This window comes from Schistocerca cancellata, chromosome 2, assembly GCF_023864275.1.
Source record: "Schistocerca cancellata isolate TAMUIC-IGC-003103 chromosome 2, iqSchCanc2.1, whole genome shotgun sequence".
NCBI classification, from domain to species: Eukaryota; Metazoa; Arthropoda; class Insecta; order Orthoptera; family Acrididae; genus Schistocerca; species Schistocerca cancellata.
In genome coordinates, this window is record NC_064627.1 from 188,558,948 (window position 1) to 188,577,348 (window position 18,401).

The window sequence follows — 18,401 nt, forward strand, 5'->3', positions numbered from 1 at the left end:
TTGGTATTATCAAACAGGGCAAGAAGAATTCTTAAATCTGAATGATGAATTTCTAAGTATATTATTATGTGTACTACTATTACTCTGATTGCAGCAGCAGCAGCAGCAGCAATAAAAACAACAACAAAGACTACTACTACTACAAGCAGAGCGGGGCATCAAGCTGTGCCTCTGTCTGACTTGGTTGGTAGTCTACATCAGTGTTCTGTGCTCCTGCAAAAGCAGAGCTGTCATAATGGTCATAGGGATTGCTGATCACTTTTGGTGTTGTGACAGTCATACTTTAACCCCATCACAGACTACAAGTGATCTCTTCAGTCATTTCAAAATAACCAAAGAAAACAACAAGCAATGTACAACACAAAGAAAAGTGGAACACACAAATTGCTCTGGCTTCAGTGCAATTGTTTGCTGAAGTTGACAGTGTTGTAAACATGGTAATTTAGGCCTGACCTCTACTGGTATCTTATGCAATCATAGTTCAAAGCATGCCGTCCCCCACATCAAAATCTAAAACTACTATGTTAAAGTCTCCGCATAATACTACTACTACTACTACTACTACTACTACAACTACAAGTACACTATTACTACTACCATCATTGAGATATTCTAGAGTACGTAACTACTAAAAACATGTTATCACTATTACATTATCTAGGTGGATTATCATTAATATATAGCACTTGCTGTGTCTTATTAAGGGGTTCACCAGTGCAAATTTCAGGCAGTGGATAATTTTCATCAGCAAGTAATACATCAAATATTTGACTTCATATGATGTGAACTTACATTTTTAGTGAACTAATAATGTTTCTAAATTTTAGATGTTTTAGTGGTTGTTTATTTTTGGCTGCTTAAAATTTTTGATTGCTGTATTGGGAACATAATGACTTGATTTTTTTCTGAGGTCTCTCTCTGTCTTTCTGTCTGTCTCTCTCTCTTTCCTGATTAAGAATTAACTTTTATGAATACATGCTCTCCATAAATTATTATTTATTGTGCTTAATATGGATATTACAAGTTTATTCCTTGGTATGTTGCTCTGCTCTCATCACAAACTATTATATATAGAAATGACAAGTTTATGGAAACTGTTATAAATAAATCATTGATACCAACCTGCCTCCATAAGTAAATGTCTTTGATGATTACTGTTGTTACATAGCCTTTCACATGGTGCTGTGGGGACTGTTGGGACTGAAACAAATTTTAACACATTGACAATACTTTGATGAATTTCTTGCTTCAGGTTATTATGCCTGTTGAACCAGGTGCCAAGCAGATTTACCAAGTTTTTTTGTGAACCAAATTGGGATTTTTTTAATGAAACATAGACAAAACACACATAGGCCTAAAATTCAAAATACAATCTAACAAAGCACTGTATTTCACCATATTGATCTATCTGCTCAGTTTTCAACCTCCTTAGTAGGACCTTCCCTCCTTCCCCATCAAGAAGTTTTTGTTGTCCTCATCATTTCATCATCATTCATGCACGTGGCAAGATTGAACTAAGAAAAGGTTGGGAATTTGTAGGGTGCTGATAACCGAACAGTTGGGCACCCCCCACAAACCAAACATCATCATCATTCCCCATCAAGAAAACAATAAAACTACAGTCATTTAAATGAGTAATTAATCTTCACTATGAATTCAGTTTCTGGTGTAGTTATTGACGAACGGTTTCTCTCAGCTCGCCAAGTGTTCTTATGAAGTTCAAAAATTATTTCTGGGCAACTTTGGAATGAGGTATAGAAAACACAGATCCAGACAACTTTGAATAGGTTTTCACGGTTTTCGTAACAGTGAAAAAATCTCACCCACTTATCATAAGACGTAAGCGTAAAAAAGTTCCCCTCTTGTTCCTTGAGAAAGATGTTTAATTGCACACATTCTTCGGATATCAAATCCTCGTCTACATGAAGTTCATATTGAAAAATAGTTCTGTGAATTCCTCTTCGAAGTAAAATCATTTGTCAAGATACTCTATACCATTATGCATATAACTGGCTGCTTATGTTTTGAATGCTTTACACGGTCATCAGTTCTGGACTTCAAGAAGACAGAGAAAGTCAAAGACCCATAAAACTGATCTTCCTTTCTTTATTTCAAAGAAGTTCTAAAGTTGTCCATAAGGTCAAATAAGTATGTTATAAGTGCATCATCAGATTGAATTTTATGTTCAGTGATGGAAAATAACCACCAATTTAATTATAAAGCCCAGATATGCCAAAGATAATTCATCTTCATAAAACTCTCGGTATATTTTTAGTGTGTGCTGTACGAGGGAAAGTACAATTTGATTGGTTCAGAATGAGAGTGGCCAGAATGAGAGTGTGTGGGTAGGTTTTAAAACCTCCTGCCATTCATTGTCCATCCAAGCAAATGGAACTCGTTATATATCTTCATAAGAGTGGCTTCTACCTCAATTTGAAGTGCATTTGCTGTTTGCTTGGTGGCGTTGTTCAAGAGATGACAGTTATATGTCATTGCAGACAAATTTGGATTTTTTTAGCGTAGCTCAACATGTAGACTTTTCTTCTTTCCAAAATCAACAGAGGCATTGTCAACAGAAAAACTGTTATATAGTTCAGTGGTAAAGATGCTCTGATGAGCTCACTTTTGATTCTTGCCGCAATTGATTCAGATGTTTCTGTAATACCAAGTAACACATGAAACCGATACTAGTAACACAATGTACGACTTATTCATAAACCTCTGAACAATAACAGAAATAAGTCTCTCATGACTCCATACGTGACAAGACAAAAGAATCATACTCACATGCACTAGTAGCAGGATACGGCAGTTTCACTATCACTGCTATAAAATAAGATAATTTTTGTACATAAACTTTCTTTATGAGAAAAATAAAGTACTGCCAGTGGAAATGTTTCAATGTGTTCTTTGTTGGATGCATCTGGAGATACAGAATAATAAACAGCTGACAAAATCATTTCCATTTCCTTTGTGCATCCACAAGAATACTTGTCAGATATTTTTGAATCAGGGAACAATTGCGGGGACAAACTGCTGCAGCAGTCCACAGAAACATAACAATGACTGTGTTTAACTAAGTGATACACAAAGGATGCTTCTGCAGCTATTACTGTTTTTTCTTCTACTCTTCTATGAGAGGTAAAAAAAAGAACTTACTTCCATCTACACTTTTGAGGCCAACTGTTGTATATAAGTTCTGCGTGTTGCAATGTTTGCATGTTTTTTAATGTCGCTTTCGACTCCATGGGAAACACTGCAATATGAAGGACGCACAGTACAGTGGCCGTTATGATCATATTTACATTTTTAAGAAACAAGTCAACTTTACTCCATCCACTATGGAGCTTAGTTTTCAACTTTTGTCTCTTTTTTTGGCAATTACATTTCTGTAGTTTCACTGTCTGATGATGAATCCTTATATGTAAACGTGTTTCACAAAGGAAACTGCGCAACACTATTTACAAGGGAAACTCCCACAGCACCGCCCTCAGATTTAGTGGTGAGATGGCCCAGTGGATAGCCTGTCAAAAACTGAACACAGATCAAGCACGAAAACAGGAAGAAGCAAAATAGAAACAGTGAATAGTCCAAGCTCAAGATGAGCAACATCTAGTGAATTGGGAGAGCCGTGGCATCATAGTTATGTGGTCATGGTGTTGGACTGCAAAGCGAGAGATCCATGTTCTCTCTCTCTCTCTCTCTCTCTCTCTCTTTCTCTCTTTTTACAAAGTTATGAAATGCCTGTGTAATGGTGTAACGTCTGTTTGCAACAGAGAGGTACAAGAACTGGATCTGTAATGAAAGTTTATTCCGAGATTTTGTATGTTTTTACCTGTACTCGACACTGGGATTCCATGATTACAAGGCGATGAGCCTCCAGACATACATACCTCCTATTTGTTCGACATAAGTGCCACATGTTGTGACTCTTGAGTTCTATTTTGGAAGTTTTGCCTCTTTAATTCGTTTGTTGTAACATAGTTCACACCTGTTTATTTGTTGTTTACATTTCTGTGAAAGGTCTGTGCAGCATCTCGCGTGCTCTCACTATTCATCCACTTACTTGTGACGGTAATATATTATTACCATATGACTCTTATTCTACAACCAGTGTATAATTTGACAGTTGCCAAGACTACAGAAAGAGAACGGAGACGTCAATGAATGGACGGACAGTTCATAATTTTGCAGTCATGAGATAGATTTGAACACGGATCTTTTGCTTTGCAGTCCAACAGTGTGACTACATAACCATGACTTTGAGGCCCCTTCCAAATTGCTTGATTGGCACATCTTGAGCTTGGACCATTCACTGTTTCTATTTTGCTTCTTTTTTCATAGTTCAGTACACCCTCTTCCTGTTTCCATGCTTGATCTGTGCTCAGTTTTTGAGGGACTGTCCACTGGTCCATCTCACCATTAAATCTCGGGGAGGGAGGGGGGGGGGGGGGTCCCTTGATAGTTGGTTCTTGCAGAGAATGACTAAGCACTGTTATGCTTGACTTCTGGCTTGCTACACAAAAACAATGGCTGTTGAGTCAGGTTCACCCGCTTAGCGCTCTGACCAAAACTAAAAGCAGAATTTTAAATTTCAATAAAATTTCCCAGATTGCCCATCAATTGTAAACCCACAAAGATATTCGGGACAGTACTACCAAAATCGAGATATCTGGCATCCCGGTACCAAGGTATTTAAAATGTTCCACTCTGGCTACGTCCCATATCCTATTCTAAAATGAGTCATTATTAGGGGCTCCTCTGGATACTCTTTATCATTTTAGTGTTTTCCATATTTAACCCTGTCCTGTCTTACAGGCATTCTTTGCTAAGTCTTCTACAATTTCTGACATCTATTCTTCTGCCTCCACTATGGCTGCAATACCATGGCTACCTATCCCAGTAACGTGCGTTCTTTCATTTAGCTTCACCATTTTGCCTTATCTTTTCATTTTGTGAATTACTTTCTCAAGAACCAAATTTACAAGCAGTGGTGAAATGGCCTCACACTTGTTCTGTTACTGAATTCGTTTGATGGCTCCCTGTGGTACTTCACCTTGGCGTTTGTCTCTGTGGTACACACCTTCACCAAGTTAATTGACTTCCTTGGCATGCAAAGATCCCTCAGGGTGTTGTACATGCATAATCTGTGTGCCTTTGAGAAATCTACAAATGTTACCAGGGTCCTAGTTTTTTTAGGTAAGAGGATCTCAGGGAAACACAAAACGGGCTTCAGTATCAAAGGGTGCAGGTCGAATACGGGAATAACTTAGGAACCACCGCTTTAAAAGTTGTAAATTGTCATAGCAGTGTTGGGAAAGTGCCAGAGCTCCAAACGCTAATAGAAAGTACTGATGTGCAAATTGTTATCGGCACTGAAAGCTGGCTAAAACCAGCGATAAGTTCAACTGAAATTTTTGCGAAGGATGTAACGGTGCTCAGAAAGGATAGGCTGAATACACTTGGCGGTGGCGTGTTTGTTGCTGTTAGAAGTAGTTTATCTTGTAGTGAAATTGAAGTAGATAATTTCTGTGAGTTTCTGTGGATAGAGGTACTTCTTGGCAACCGGAATAAAATAATAATTGGATCCTATTATCAGCCTTCCAACTCAAATGATACAATTGCTGAAAGGTTAAAAAAAACATGAGTCTAATTTCAAACATGTACCTGACTCATAGATTTATAGTCAGTGGTGATTTCAATTTACCTTTGATATGTTGGGAAAAATACATGTTTAAATCTGGAGATATGCATAAAACATCATTCGAAATTGTGCTTAACGCATTCTCTGAAAATTATTTTGAGCAATTAGTTCATGAGCCCGCTTGTATAGTAAATAATTGAGTGAGAAGACACATTTGACCTCTTATCAGCAAATACAGATACTGAGCTAATAGTGAGCATTAAAATAAGTTCAAGGATTAGTGAACACAGGATTGTCCCAAATCCTCCAAAAATAAACGAAAAATATATATATGTTCAAAAAAGCAGACAACAATTCGCTTGACACCTTCCTGAGAGACAATCTCCACTCCTCCCATATTAACAGTGTAAGTCTAGACCATATGTGGCTTGAATTCAGAGAAATAGTATCAGCAGCAATTGAGATATTTACATCAAATAAATTATCAAATGACAGAGCTGATCCACCATTGTACACAAAACAAGTCAGATCACTGATCTTTCACAGAAGCTCGAAACTTAGTATGGATTTCAGTTTGGGATTCTAATAATAATTTCTACAATGAAACTTTGTCTCGAAACCTGGTAGAAAATCCAAAGAGATTCTGGTCATATTTAAAGTATGCTCATGGCAAGACACAGTGCCTTCTCTGTGCAATAGCAATGGGAATAGATAGATGACAGTGCTGCTAAAGCAGAGTTCCTGAGCACAGCCTTCCGAAATTCCTTCACCAAAGTAGACAAAGTAAATATTTCAGAATTCGAATCAGGAGCAGCTGCCAACATGAGTAATTTAGAAGTCGATATCCTCAGAGTAGTGAAGCTACTTAAATTACTTAATAAAAGCAAGTCCTCTGGTTCAAGCTGTATACCAGTTATAAGGGCCATTCAAATGAAACCTGGTCACCAGTGTAAAGCAATGGTAACAATTTTAGTAACTCAAAAATGTAGTTATACACAACTCTCATACTCAAAAATAGTTGCCAAAACTGTTGGCACATTTATCCCATTGAGACACTAGTCGATCGATTCCATCCTTGAAGAAGCTAGTAGGCTGCTGTCGGATCCAGGCCATAAGGCTCTGAAAAGTGACTTAATAATCCTGGGCATTGATGGTGGTTCCCCGTTCCAGGAACTTGACAAGCAGTGGGTCCTTGTGGTGAAGTCGCATGTTTCCACTGCTTGCTTTCCGGTTCAATATGGTGACACCATGTTTCATCACCTGTGACAATGTGCAACAGAAAACCATATTCCTCCTCATGGTAACGTTGTAGATGACTCAAAGACAGCACCATTCAAGTATTGCACTGTTCAGCGGACAGTTGGTGGGGAACCCAATGCGCACAGATTGAAAGTTCAAGTGTTGATGCATTATGGTGCTAATACCCAGTAACTGATGGATCTCGTCCACGGTGATTATGCGGTTGTCCAAGACTAAAGCATTCAGTTGCGCAACCATTTCCAGTGTGATGACACGATGAGTGTGTCCAGGACTAGCATCGTCTTCCCCTTCATCCGTCAATACATTTCATGGCCACGAACTTCCTCCACCGCCAAAAATTGAATCACTCCTCATTGTTCCTGCTTACTCTCCTGCATGTTTGGTAGTGGACGATTACTTGAGTGACCACCTTCTCTTAAGTGCGAAACCACACTGGCGCTATGCAACATCAAACAGTGCACACACGTCAGTCTCTCTACCAGTAGATGGCGCCACCATACCCGCAGTTACGTGGTGCCACCTTACGTGTAAGGCAAAGGCAGATGCACTGACCAGATTTCATCCTTATCTATATAAACGATTTGGGAGACAATATGAGCAGCTGTCTTAGGTTGTTTGCAGATGATGTCAGTTGTTATCTAGTAAAGTCATCAGAAGATCAAAACAAATTGCAAAATGATTTAGAAAAGATATATATAATTGTGAAAATTGACATTTGACCCTAAGTAATTAAAAGTGTGAGGTCATCCACATGAGTGCTAAAAGGAATCTGTTAAAACTTTGGTTATATGATATATCAGTCAAATCTAAAGGCCATAAATTCAAGTAAATATCTAGGAATTATAATTACAAACAACTTAAATTTGGAGGAACACATGGAAAATGTAGTGGGGAAGGTGAATCAAAGACTACATTTTATTGGCAGAATACTTTGAAGATACAACAGATATACTAAAGAGACTACCTACACTATGCTTGTCCATCATCTTTTTGGAGCACTGCTGCATATAGTGGGATCGTTACCAGAGGAAGTTTACTGAGAAAGTTCAGAGAGAGGCAGTAAGTTTTGTTTTATTGAGAAATGAGCAGAGAGTGTCATGGGCATGGTACGGGATTTAGGGTGAACGTCATTAAACCTAAGGCGGTTCTTGTTGCGGCAGGATATTCTTGTAAAATTTCAATCACCAACTTTCCCCACCTAGTGCGAAAATATTTTGTTTATGCTAGCGTACATAGGGAGAAATGACCATAATAATAAAATAAGGGAAGTCTGAACTCGCACAGACTTTTCGAGAGTGGAATAATAGAGAATTATTGTGAAGGTGGTTCAATGAATTCTCTACCAGACACTTAAGTGTGATTTACAGAGTATCCATGTAATGTAGATGTAGATGAACTGCCTCATAGTGTTCATTTGATCCATGGTTGATCTTACTGTCAGAAAACCTGCCTGCTACTCTCCAACAGTATCTCCAGCAAAAGGCTTCAGCTTTTCGAGAATTATTGCTGATAGCACTTTGTATGATATGCTTAGCAGAGAAATACCTCTGTAATTACTATCGTTCCTTTTACTGTTTCATTTTTTGTGCTGTGGGATAATGGTAGCTGACTTCCACTCTTTTTCGAATCTCCTCCTTTCTCCATACTTCACACATAAGATTGCATATCTCGTTCTGAAGTGTTACACCTCCTGCCTTTAACATCTCTGCCATAATCCTGTCTTTTCCTGGTACCTTATTATTCTTCAGTTTCTTGATTGCTCTATGTATGACCTGTTGAGTTACTTCAGTTTCTTCTCCTTCTATACCCTCTACAATTCTCCCTTCGGGGAATACATATTCAGCAAATGCTCAAGATATTTCCTCCGCCTGTCCAGAAGCCTTTCCTGGTCCATTAGTGTATTTCCATCCTTATCATTAATAACTATTGCTTCATTTCTTTGATTATTACTCATCTGTTTTATCATCTGAACAGTTCAGTTTAACATTCTTATTTATTCCCTGAGGACCTTCCAAAATTTTTAAATGATTATTCATTCACATTACATGCAATCAGTGAAACATTTGGCACTTTCATCATTTGCTCTCAATGGAAATAAAAGGTTTATTGATGTTTCAAAAAATATGTTTGTTACACATTCTTTTCTAAACTAGACAAAACTTTGCTGATAGTACTGTCAACCTTAATTTCACTATGTTAGTTTGGACATTTTAATCAATGTTACTAAACATTCTTCCATTAGTTAAAAGAGTGAATTAGGATGGACATTATATCATAGCTCTTTGTGTTGTGTATGTGAAGTTAAATGCATTATTAACAACAAGTGTAATAGTTGAATAAGCTATTCTATTTATACTCACTAGGACTGATATTCAGTGGTGCGCCATATAATTATCCTGATGTAGGTGTTCCACAGTTTCTTCAGTTCTGAATGCTTAAATGGTTCCTTCAGCACTGTGGCCGGCTCCTTTCTCTGTCCTTCTCCGTCTATGATATGAATTGTAATAGTGGAGTCGTAAGACACTGAACTTCCTGTTAAGGGGAGGAGGTTTGAATACCCATTCAAACATTCAGATTTTTGTTTTTAGCAGTTTCTTAACTTGCTTAAGACAAACCTTGTGGTGGAGGAAAAGGATAAAGTCAATTCTTATCTACTCTTCCAGTTTTTCCTATAACCCAGATGACCTTCTTGATGAAACATTACATCCTATCAACCTTTGAATCCTCAACTTGCATGTGGTGTTAAGGTATAAACTTTTCTGCACATTTTTAAGTATTGCCATTGATACTTCGTCTCCTATTTTGTGAGCTTTTTCAGGTATGCCCTTCACACAACTGTCTTAAGCTTATGCTTTGACTCTGCAAAGGACACAACACCATTACATACACAATAATTTCATGAGACAGTCCTCCTTTTGACAGATTTTTTTGTCCGTAAAGTGCTCTGTGGTTCCAAAGCTAATTAAAGTTACTCGGTTGAAAGAACACAGTTTATTACAGTTCAGTGATTTAAGCCAATATGTGTTAGAATAATTGTTTTTAAAGTAATTAATGCAGTTTAATTATTTTGTTTCAGTTATCTCATATCTGGCGATGCTGATGGTAAATGCTATGTATGGGACTGGAAAACAACTAAACTGTACAAGAAGTGGAAGGCTCATGACAATGTTTGCATTGGTGTTCTGTGGCACCCACATGAGGCAAGCAAAGTTGTGACAGCTGGCTGGGATGGACTTATGAAGTATTGGGACTAAACTGCCTCATATTATTTGTTGAGTGCAGTGTTAAATAATGTGATTCAAGAGAGGAAAAAAACTCAGCATGAGATACAGTCATCCCTTTTCCTTTTTGAAAGACTTTTGTATAAAAGTGATCTGTGTCATATCATTGACACTGTAGTTGCCCACATCTGTCAAGTTGATGTTACATCAAGGAAAAAATACAAATAAGACTTAGACATAATGGACTCTTGAAGCATTGCTATAATGTAAAACTTGCCAGGTATAACACTCAATTAAATTTTATTCTTATCTGAACAACTGATGCTGTGCTGTGCAATGTTTGTTGACAGTATATCTGATACTGTTCAAGAATTTATTTAGTGTTAATATTTTTGTAAATAAGTACTGAAAAGCTGTATAATTCTTCTGCCAACTGTGAACCATACAATAAATGTAAATGTCACTCGTATGTAATAACCCTTGATTGTGAGACAAATTGCATGAATCAAAACCAAGATTTTGTGCAGTTGTTTCTCAGGTGGCAAGACAATAGTATTGTGTGTGACTATCAATCCGTCTTAGACGTAGTCTCTTCGAATTATGCCAGAGCATATAAATTGCCTTTTGGAACAAGATATGTTATGGTACTGAAGGTACACACTTTCTGCACTCTGGGTCTTGTCATTGTAGCAGGAAATAGTATTGCATATTAATGCGAAAGCAACTGAACAAAGGAAGATATCTCACATTAATGGGAAAGAAACTGAACAAAGGGAGAACGTCAAATGTGACAAGCAGATGCTTTTTGCTTATTCTCGACTATGTAATTGCTGTTCCAAAAACTAAAGGGCATTTAAAAAAATACTATTGATCACTCATTATGTGGTCATAGTGATTAATAGTCAGCACATGATGGTACTGACCCCTGAAAACAATATGAATACAACACTTCCTACTGTTCTGCAAAATTATATTTATTTGGTCATGAATTGGCTTCACTTCTTAGCCTTCATCAGGTTATGACTGAATATTGCTAACACAAATAAAATGGCATGCGACATATACACAGATGAAACTTATATAGAAGATACAAAAAAATGATAATATGTAGTATGTTAATATAGGATCATCTGTCTGCATTTTTAACAGAATGTAAAACTTCACATTCTGTATCATATATGTGGTTTTTCAGTTAAAAGATGATTGTTGAGTGTTGGCTCTTTCCTCAATTCAGTAAATTGCAACTGAATGTCGTGTTAGCTACTTCTTATTTCCTGGAACCCTGCAAAGATCATCTCTGGTGTATCTACCATTAATTCACCTGGCTTCATGTCAAAGGCACTTCCATTTCATTTTAATTATAGTCATAATTATGTCTTTCATTCTAATGTGTTTCCTGGTTTGTTCATTTATTTTCCTGCCATTAGTAATTTACAGAGTGCATCCCTCCTTGGTTACTGAGGCAAACCTCAATTTTTGATTGGTTGTCACATTCAAATCTCGTGTCACTGCCCCAAGTCCCTTGTGGTAGCATACATTCAACTGTAAATTTTCTTGTTCACACAAACTAGCAACCTGATTTCTGAAAACCCTATTCAGTTAAATACTAAAAGTACTCCGTGACACTTTTATATAGTTGTGATGGTATCTGCGAGACAGATTACACCACTAGAACTTCTGTAATGTTTGTATGTATTGTACTATAGTGCTTATCGTGTTAATTTTTTCTCCTTATTTCTTTGCTGTACATTCAGTTAAAACTTTAACTACACTTGGGATCAAATATACCCCAGCCACACATATACCTTCTTATTTTGCTGTGTCCATGATCTGACAAGATATGTTGCTGCAAAAGACAAACTCATTCAATGTTCTACTCTCTTGCAAACAAATATTTTGCTGATAAATTCTCACTGAAAAGTGTCTACTGCTTATTATGGTAATGTGATCATCTTTTTCAGACCACTGCTTCATGTTGCTTTTCTTCATATATAATCTATAATTTTCTCCCTTTCATTGCTAGTTATGACAAAATAATTTTTTAATTTAAATGACACTTCTGTTTTTTGTGTTGTGTATGAAATCTCTGGTTCAGAAGGTGAAATTTATTGGAGACAAGTTTATAAGATATGGAAATCTGTCTGCTATTGTGGAGGGTCAAAATTGAACAGCCAGTCGCCATAGTGGAATCAGTGTGGACCAGACCACTCAGAAATCATGATTCGAACTACCCAAATTTACTGGAGTGTCAGGACCAATTATAAATAACTGGCTGAAACATTTTTTAATGAAAAGAGGAATTCACAAAACATGCAGCTGCTGCATGGTAACACCACCTTTTCAATGAGGAACTTGGATTCCCTTGCAGTACCTCAGTATGCAGTCTTATCATGAGCATCAGCTCCAAAAGCCTTTCTTTTTGCCATGTGAAAATCCTTAAATGCAGTGAATTGGGTATGCAAAATGAAGAATAACCATCCTCCCTCAAACAGTGCAGATATATTCATATGTAACTGGCTTTTAGTTCTGAACAAAATTTCATTGATATAATGAAGCAATAGCTGTGTGTTGAAACCTTCCTATAGCTATTTTAGACACACAAAACAACTACTGCTTAAAGAGTGCCTTTGACAGTTTTGTTATGAGTCATGCTCTTTTACCATTAAATGGAAAACTATTTTCTTGCTATGCATCTCTTGGTGTTATTAAGAAGTTAATCAGCTACTGATTTGTGGAAAGTGCAAGAGACAATGAGTGATCTTCAACATTACACATAAGGAATATTAGTGACTTAATTGCTGTGTTCTCTTTTTATATAAGACAGAAGAAACAAAGTGTTTGGGCTTTCCCTGCTTTGAAAATGAGACAAGTTTTCGCTGTGGAAATTTCTGGTGAAGGTGGGTATTGCGTATAATTTAAATAATGCTGAGTCCATCCCTGCATTCTCATTAATTGAGACTACTACTTAACTAATAAATGTGGTAATATAACTAACAGTGGAGGTAGAGATAACAACAAAATTATAATTTGTAACTTTTTGTATTAAATTAAGTTCATCATACTGGTGCACATCAGGTATTTACAGAATACTTGTTTAAAATAACAGTTCATTCTTCTTCAATCTCATTTTAAAGCTCTCATTATTCACATAAAGCACCACTGACATTTTGAAATCTGTAACAGTACATAAATTAAACATCACTATAATTTGACCTTTAATGGAACACTACTCCTCTATAAATAAATTTCCATTCAGGCACTTTGTGTGTACAATACAGAAGCCAGCCTCAGAGAACTGTAAAATTGTAAGTATGAAATTCAGTCATTTAGGAACCTGTTTTTGCAGTAATAAAATGCAGTCTTGATACATAAGCTTTTGGACACAAGTTTTTGAAGACTGCAGTATAATTCATATTGCAATCAGATCTTTGGCACAGACCAGATGCTATATGCAAGTCATTTACTTTTCAAACACATTTTCTGTACTTATTTGATGATGCCACAATAAGTACATTGCAACTGTACTTCATGCTAACAATATAATAAATACTATATCTGTGAAAGACATCTTAGTAGTAAACTTTTTTAATAATATAACATATTTTTCCTAGGACATAGAATCTCTGCATTACTGCAGATATCTCTCTGCTTAAACATCAGACTAGATAGTTAATTGTTCTCACTGCAGTTTCATGGAAATGGTTAGCAACACATTTTAATAAATATTTTCTATTCTGCAGTAGATCTGCATCTGCAGTGCCATTAATCTGACTAGCTCTGTACTAATGCAGAAATAACACACACTCACTGTGTATCAGTACAGAAATGACATTAAGTTTTACAGATACTGCATCCAAACCAATTGTGCTCTGATAATTAATGACAATAGATTTTTTTTAGAATGATACTAAATGGTTTTACACTCAACTGCAGCAGATTCAAGTTACCAACTTCGGATAAACAAATGCCATAACTCATGGCTGCCCTCCTTAGGTGGTTTTTGCACAAACCCATGAATATGCATAACATACATCAAATCTATCATTGGTATACTCTATACTACGGTACTTATATTGCTAGTGATTCTGTAGTAATGACGTCTAATGACTGATTGACAACTGGAATTTGTAACCCCAGACACACAATTTGAGAGCATATTACAAAGTTTGTAAATTATGTAGTTAAATGAGTACAAATAGCTTTTTGACAGGGTAGAAGCAACTAACAGAAGTTCCGAAAACAAAGAAGAAAGTGCATGGAATTTGTGTCAGGTACAGCTTTAATTGAATGTACATGACTACTTGTAGGGCACTGATCTCTACATCTGAGATCTCACTTTATTCTCCTACAATAAATGACTGTAGTACTGTATTAAAAGTTTTGTTCTTACACTTTTAAGGTACCATGTTTTCACACACATTTATATCGTGTGTGCTCATGTTCAAGTAACTCTTCGAAATGGCACATCTTGAGGTATGTAAGAGATTTCTTCGAAATCAGTTTTCCTTTCACATTTGGCAAGCACGTAAAAAAATGATCACAGCCATCAGATAATGTAAATACGTAAAATTAATAACTTTCGACGGCAATTAATCGTCACGTAGAACTCTCGGAGGTGCTTGGGCGCGCACTGGCATGTGCGGTCTTCACGTGTCCCAGCATTTTGTCACTGCGCCCGAATGTCTTGGGACAGTGAGGGCACGTGTAGGGCTTTTCTCCGGAGTGGATCTTGCGGTGGCGTAGCAAATTGCTAGTATGTGAGAAACGTTTGTTGCACACAGGGCAGGCATAAGGCCGCTCGCCAGTATGCGTACGCCGGTGTTTCTTGAGGTCACCGGCGTGGTTGAAGGACTTGCTGCAGAAGTCACAGATGAGGCCCTTCTTGTGCGTCGTGCCCTGCAGCGGACTCGAGACTGGCACCTTTTGCTCGTCTTCGACAGTGGAGCTGGGTTGCGGGGGCGGCGTCTGCGCGGCCTGGCTCAAAGGGCTACTCGATGGCGCACTGTCGCTCTCCTCCAGCGTGTCCTCCAGGGGCAGGCTGCCGTAGCGACTCAGCGTGCATTTCACGCACTTGCAGAGTCTCAGGTGCCCCACATGTTTGTTATCCGCTCTCGAACTTATGTCCAGATTTGCGGGAAACCATGGCTTGCTCTTCTCTGGCCGCTCGTCCATAACCATTGGTTCCAATAGCTTCACGTCTGCTGTATCAGCGTAATACATGCCGTCCTGAAAGTAAATAAAATTCGAAAATTACAATTAGACGCTCAATTCCTTAGTAGCAACAAAAAAATGCGTGTGTACACACTCATGCGTGCTTATGCGCGTTTGCGTACACACTCATATATAGTGTGTTTGTAGACGAATGATTTATGTTACGGCCTGGAATGATTTTTGGTTGAATAAATGAAAAAGTTTTTGAAAACAGCCACAATTCACACTTGTTGTTTTTTATTTACCGATTTCGCTCTTCAAATGAACAAGAGCATAATATTCAGTTTAAAACTGGCTGATAGCCCTAAAAACTGCGTTTAAAGTTGACTGACAGCACTAAAGATAAAACTTCGGCGCTGTCAACGTCATCTCCCACTTACTACTGTAGTTTCAGCATAAGTTTAACTATTATAGTACAGCCAATTCAATGTTTCGTGCTCTCAGCCAACTTTAAACTGTGTATTTTAATGGTGATTTTGTTCACGTGAAGAGCGAAGCTGGTAAATAAAAAATACTAAGCGCAACTTGCTACTGTTTTCAAAAACTTAGTTTTAACAGTCGCTTCCCCTGTAGGCAAAGACTACTCTTGCTGAATAAATGCACTATAATATTTATTTTTATAGGAACACGGATCATGAAACACTGCTGACACTATCGCTAAGACGACAAAATACTGATACATGTTACGTTCATTTAACTGGCTGGTACGGAAATTACAACCGCAGTTATCAAACTAGTTCGATTATGGAGCATTTAAGAAAATTCTGAACCTTAGTGTAATCTCAAATTTTTCGCGATCGTTGCAAGCCCAAGGTGCACTTGGTGAACGTTGCTGTCGTAGTTAAAAAAAATAGAAACGTGCTTTCTAATGTCAGATACGTCTATTTATATTATTTTAGGTAGCTTTGTTAAATATTTTGTACTTCAGATTACTTTTTTCATGGAATTCTGAGAATTGCTGAATTACAGCATTTAGAATGTATCGGACATCAGAATTAGACATATTAGCTTTATAAAAGTGGTTGTCGATCTTTGAGTTTACTATTGTTTTAATCATTTGTCACTTATTACAAAGATATTGCTTAGTGGGATGCTCTAATACGTTCACAAATTAAGCGCAACTGGAATTACAGTACATGAGGCTTCTCGTGACCACAGAAAATGTAACTATAGTTCAGATGTTAGAAACGAATAGCCAACAATCACGAAACAAAACAAACGGAGATATGTGCACTAAAAAAATTATACAGAATACTGTTAAAACTGCATGACACATTTATGATCTCAATGAACATAATGTCAGTTACTATTCCAAGTCCCGCGGTCGACGGAAAGTGATTGGAATCATTTGTGTGGACAAAGTTATGGAAACTTACGTTAAATAAATATGAACTGAAGCAACTAAGATACATGTATTTCAAAAGATCATACTCACTTCAGGCGTGGCACATGTTGTTGGGTTGACGCTGTATTGGATCCGTTGGTTTCGGAACTGGTTTTCTGCGATAAAATGGTCTTGCATAAACTCGTAACACACTTCCAATCTTGCTACACACTTCCAGCACAATGAAGTTGGTAGATCGTCACTGGTAGAAACCTAAGTAAGAAGAGAAGAGTTGATTTTGAAAATGAACTGACAATGCTACCAGGGTGCAAACAATAAGTTAGCAATATCTCAAAAACACTGCAGAAACGCGTTGCTATCTCTACAGACATATACGTTTCCCCATGACACAAAAAATAATTATGAAACATCACTGAGACAGCTTTCTTGCAATACGTTAAAAAACTGTCACAATTTTATGCCAGCAAAGCGCACTTCGTTACTTCATTAATATAGATATTGGTCAAGCACAAGTAGCATGTCTAGCACTGATCAAGATGCGATTCCGACTAAAACAAATTATTAGCGTAGCACTGCGTTTTATTCCACTTTCAAACGAGCGCCAAATACATCGCGGTACTTTCATTTGCCGCTGTGAAGCTACAGCAGTCAGACACACGAGTACTTACTGTTATACGAAGGCAGAACTGTAGTTTAAGGATCAGCTGCCGGCATCTCCCTTCCTCACTGAAGATTGATATTAAATCGTCGTGCTTGCGAGCGCACACACGGCAACAGTTCACCGTCATCCAAGCCATGCTTTCCCTCGACTGAGCCAGCGAATAGAGGCGCTCCTTGTATAGGTGGAGGGGGACCCGCTGGTACCAACATTGAAACACACAAACGCCCTAGCGCGCCTTATCTACGCTTCGTTATCGAGCTGCATATCTACGCTTGTGTAATTCATGATTAACAGATAAGCTGTTTGAAACACTCATTGCGCAAGTTAGACCAATTATGTGCTTGTAATTATTAATGTTAATGACTTTGAAATAACGTGTACAATCGAGTTAAGATGGTACGAGGGAGGCGGGGCCAGCGTCGTATTTTTCCTGCAGAACCAGCCTAAGGAATTCCCCACTCGGGAGTCCCCTGCGGTATTCCCTTATCATTTCCGACCTCTTAGGAAGCGGTAATTACCTTCTGCATTTACGATAGATGTGTGGCATCAGGGCAGGTTAGTTCCGGAAAGAAAAGTACCTTTCGTTCTAGAAAGATAGATCCGGTCGTAGCGATATATTAAACGTGAGGGACAACAGTTACCTCGGCAGAATCTAATGAAAGGAAGGGAAATACAAGAAAATTTCTCGAAAATCGCTGTTGCATGCTTCTATTTGGTCTGTCTTGTGAGATTTCAGAAGAGATTTGTTCCCCAGTTTGTGCTGAAAATAAACGCATTGTGGAAGAAACTTTGACAGTTGTTATAATAACTGCCGCATATAAAACGAGATCTTGGCTTTGCATTGTATGTGTTTCAAAACCTCTGAAATACGCATATTTGTGCCGAGGAAATTATTTTGGCCTCGTTTTCTTGCACCTTTATTATTTTCTGTACCAGTATGATGTGTGCAATACACTACAGGTAGTAAATCTATCCTTACTGGCGACACAAGTCAATACGTTTTCGTGTAATACGACACTATTCGCAGTGTTCGTAAGCATTGCAGTCTGGAAACTGGAC

At 37.6% G+C, this 18,401-nt stretch overlaps 2 protein-coding genes across 3 annotated transcripts in view; one reads left to right on the plus strand and one right to left on the minus strand.

Moving 5' to 3' along the window:
- Window positions 1-10,594, plus strand: part of LOC126161505 (pre-mRNA-processing factor 17) — a 73,055-nt gene extending 62,461 nt beyond the window's left edge. For both annotated transcript variants that reach the window (XM_049917408.1, XM_049917409.1), the window contains one exon: window positions 9,981-10,594. In XM_049917408.1, coding sequence (XP_049773365.1) covers window positions 9,981-10,158 — 178 coding nt within the window. In that variant the 3' untranslated portion in view covers window positions 10,159-10,594. The remainder of the gene's footprint in view (window positions 1-9,980) is intronic.
- Window positions 10,595-13,145: 2,551 nt separating this feature from the next.
- On the minus strand, window positions 13,146-17,480 carry LOC126161506 (zinc finger protein 479-like). The gene is made up of 3 exons (XM_049917410.1): window positions 17,350-17,480; window positions 16,772-16,933; window positions 13,146-15,351 (listed from the first exon to the last, which is right to left on the minus strand). The coding sequence occupies exons 1-3, from the start codon at window positions 17,476-17,478 to the stop codon at window positions 14,722-14,724; spliced, it is 921 nt and encodes a 306-aa protein (XP_049773367.1). The 5' UTR covers window positions 17,479-17,480; the 3' UTR covers window positions 13,146-14,721.
- Between the last annotated feature and the right edge of the window lie 921 nt (window positions 17,481-18,401).

Coding starts and splice junctions, on each gene's coding strand:
- LOC126161506 (XM_049917410.1), bottom strand. CDS start 17,478: ATGGCTTGGATGACGGTGAACTGTTGCCGTGTGTGCGCTCGCAAGCAC. Junction 16,934..17,349: donor AGTTCTGCCTTCGTATAACA/GTAAGTACTCGT, acceptor CTTCTTACTTAG/GTTTCTACCAGTGACGATCT. Junction 15,352..16,771: donor CAACATGTGCCACGCCTGAA/GTGAGTATGATC, acceptor ATTTACTTTCAG/GACGGCATGTATTACGCTGA.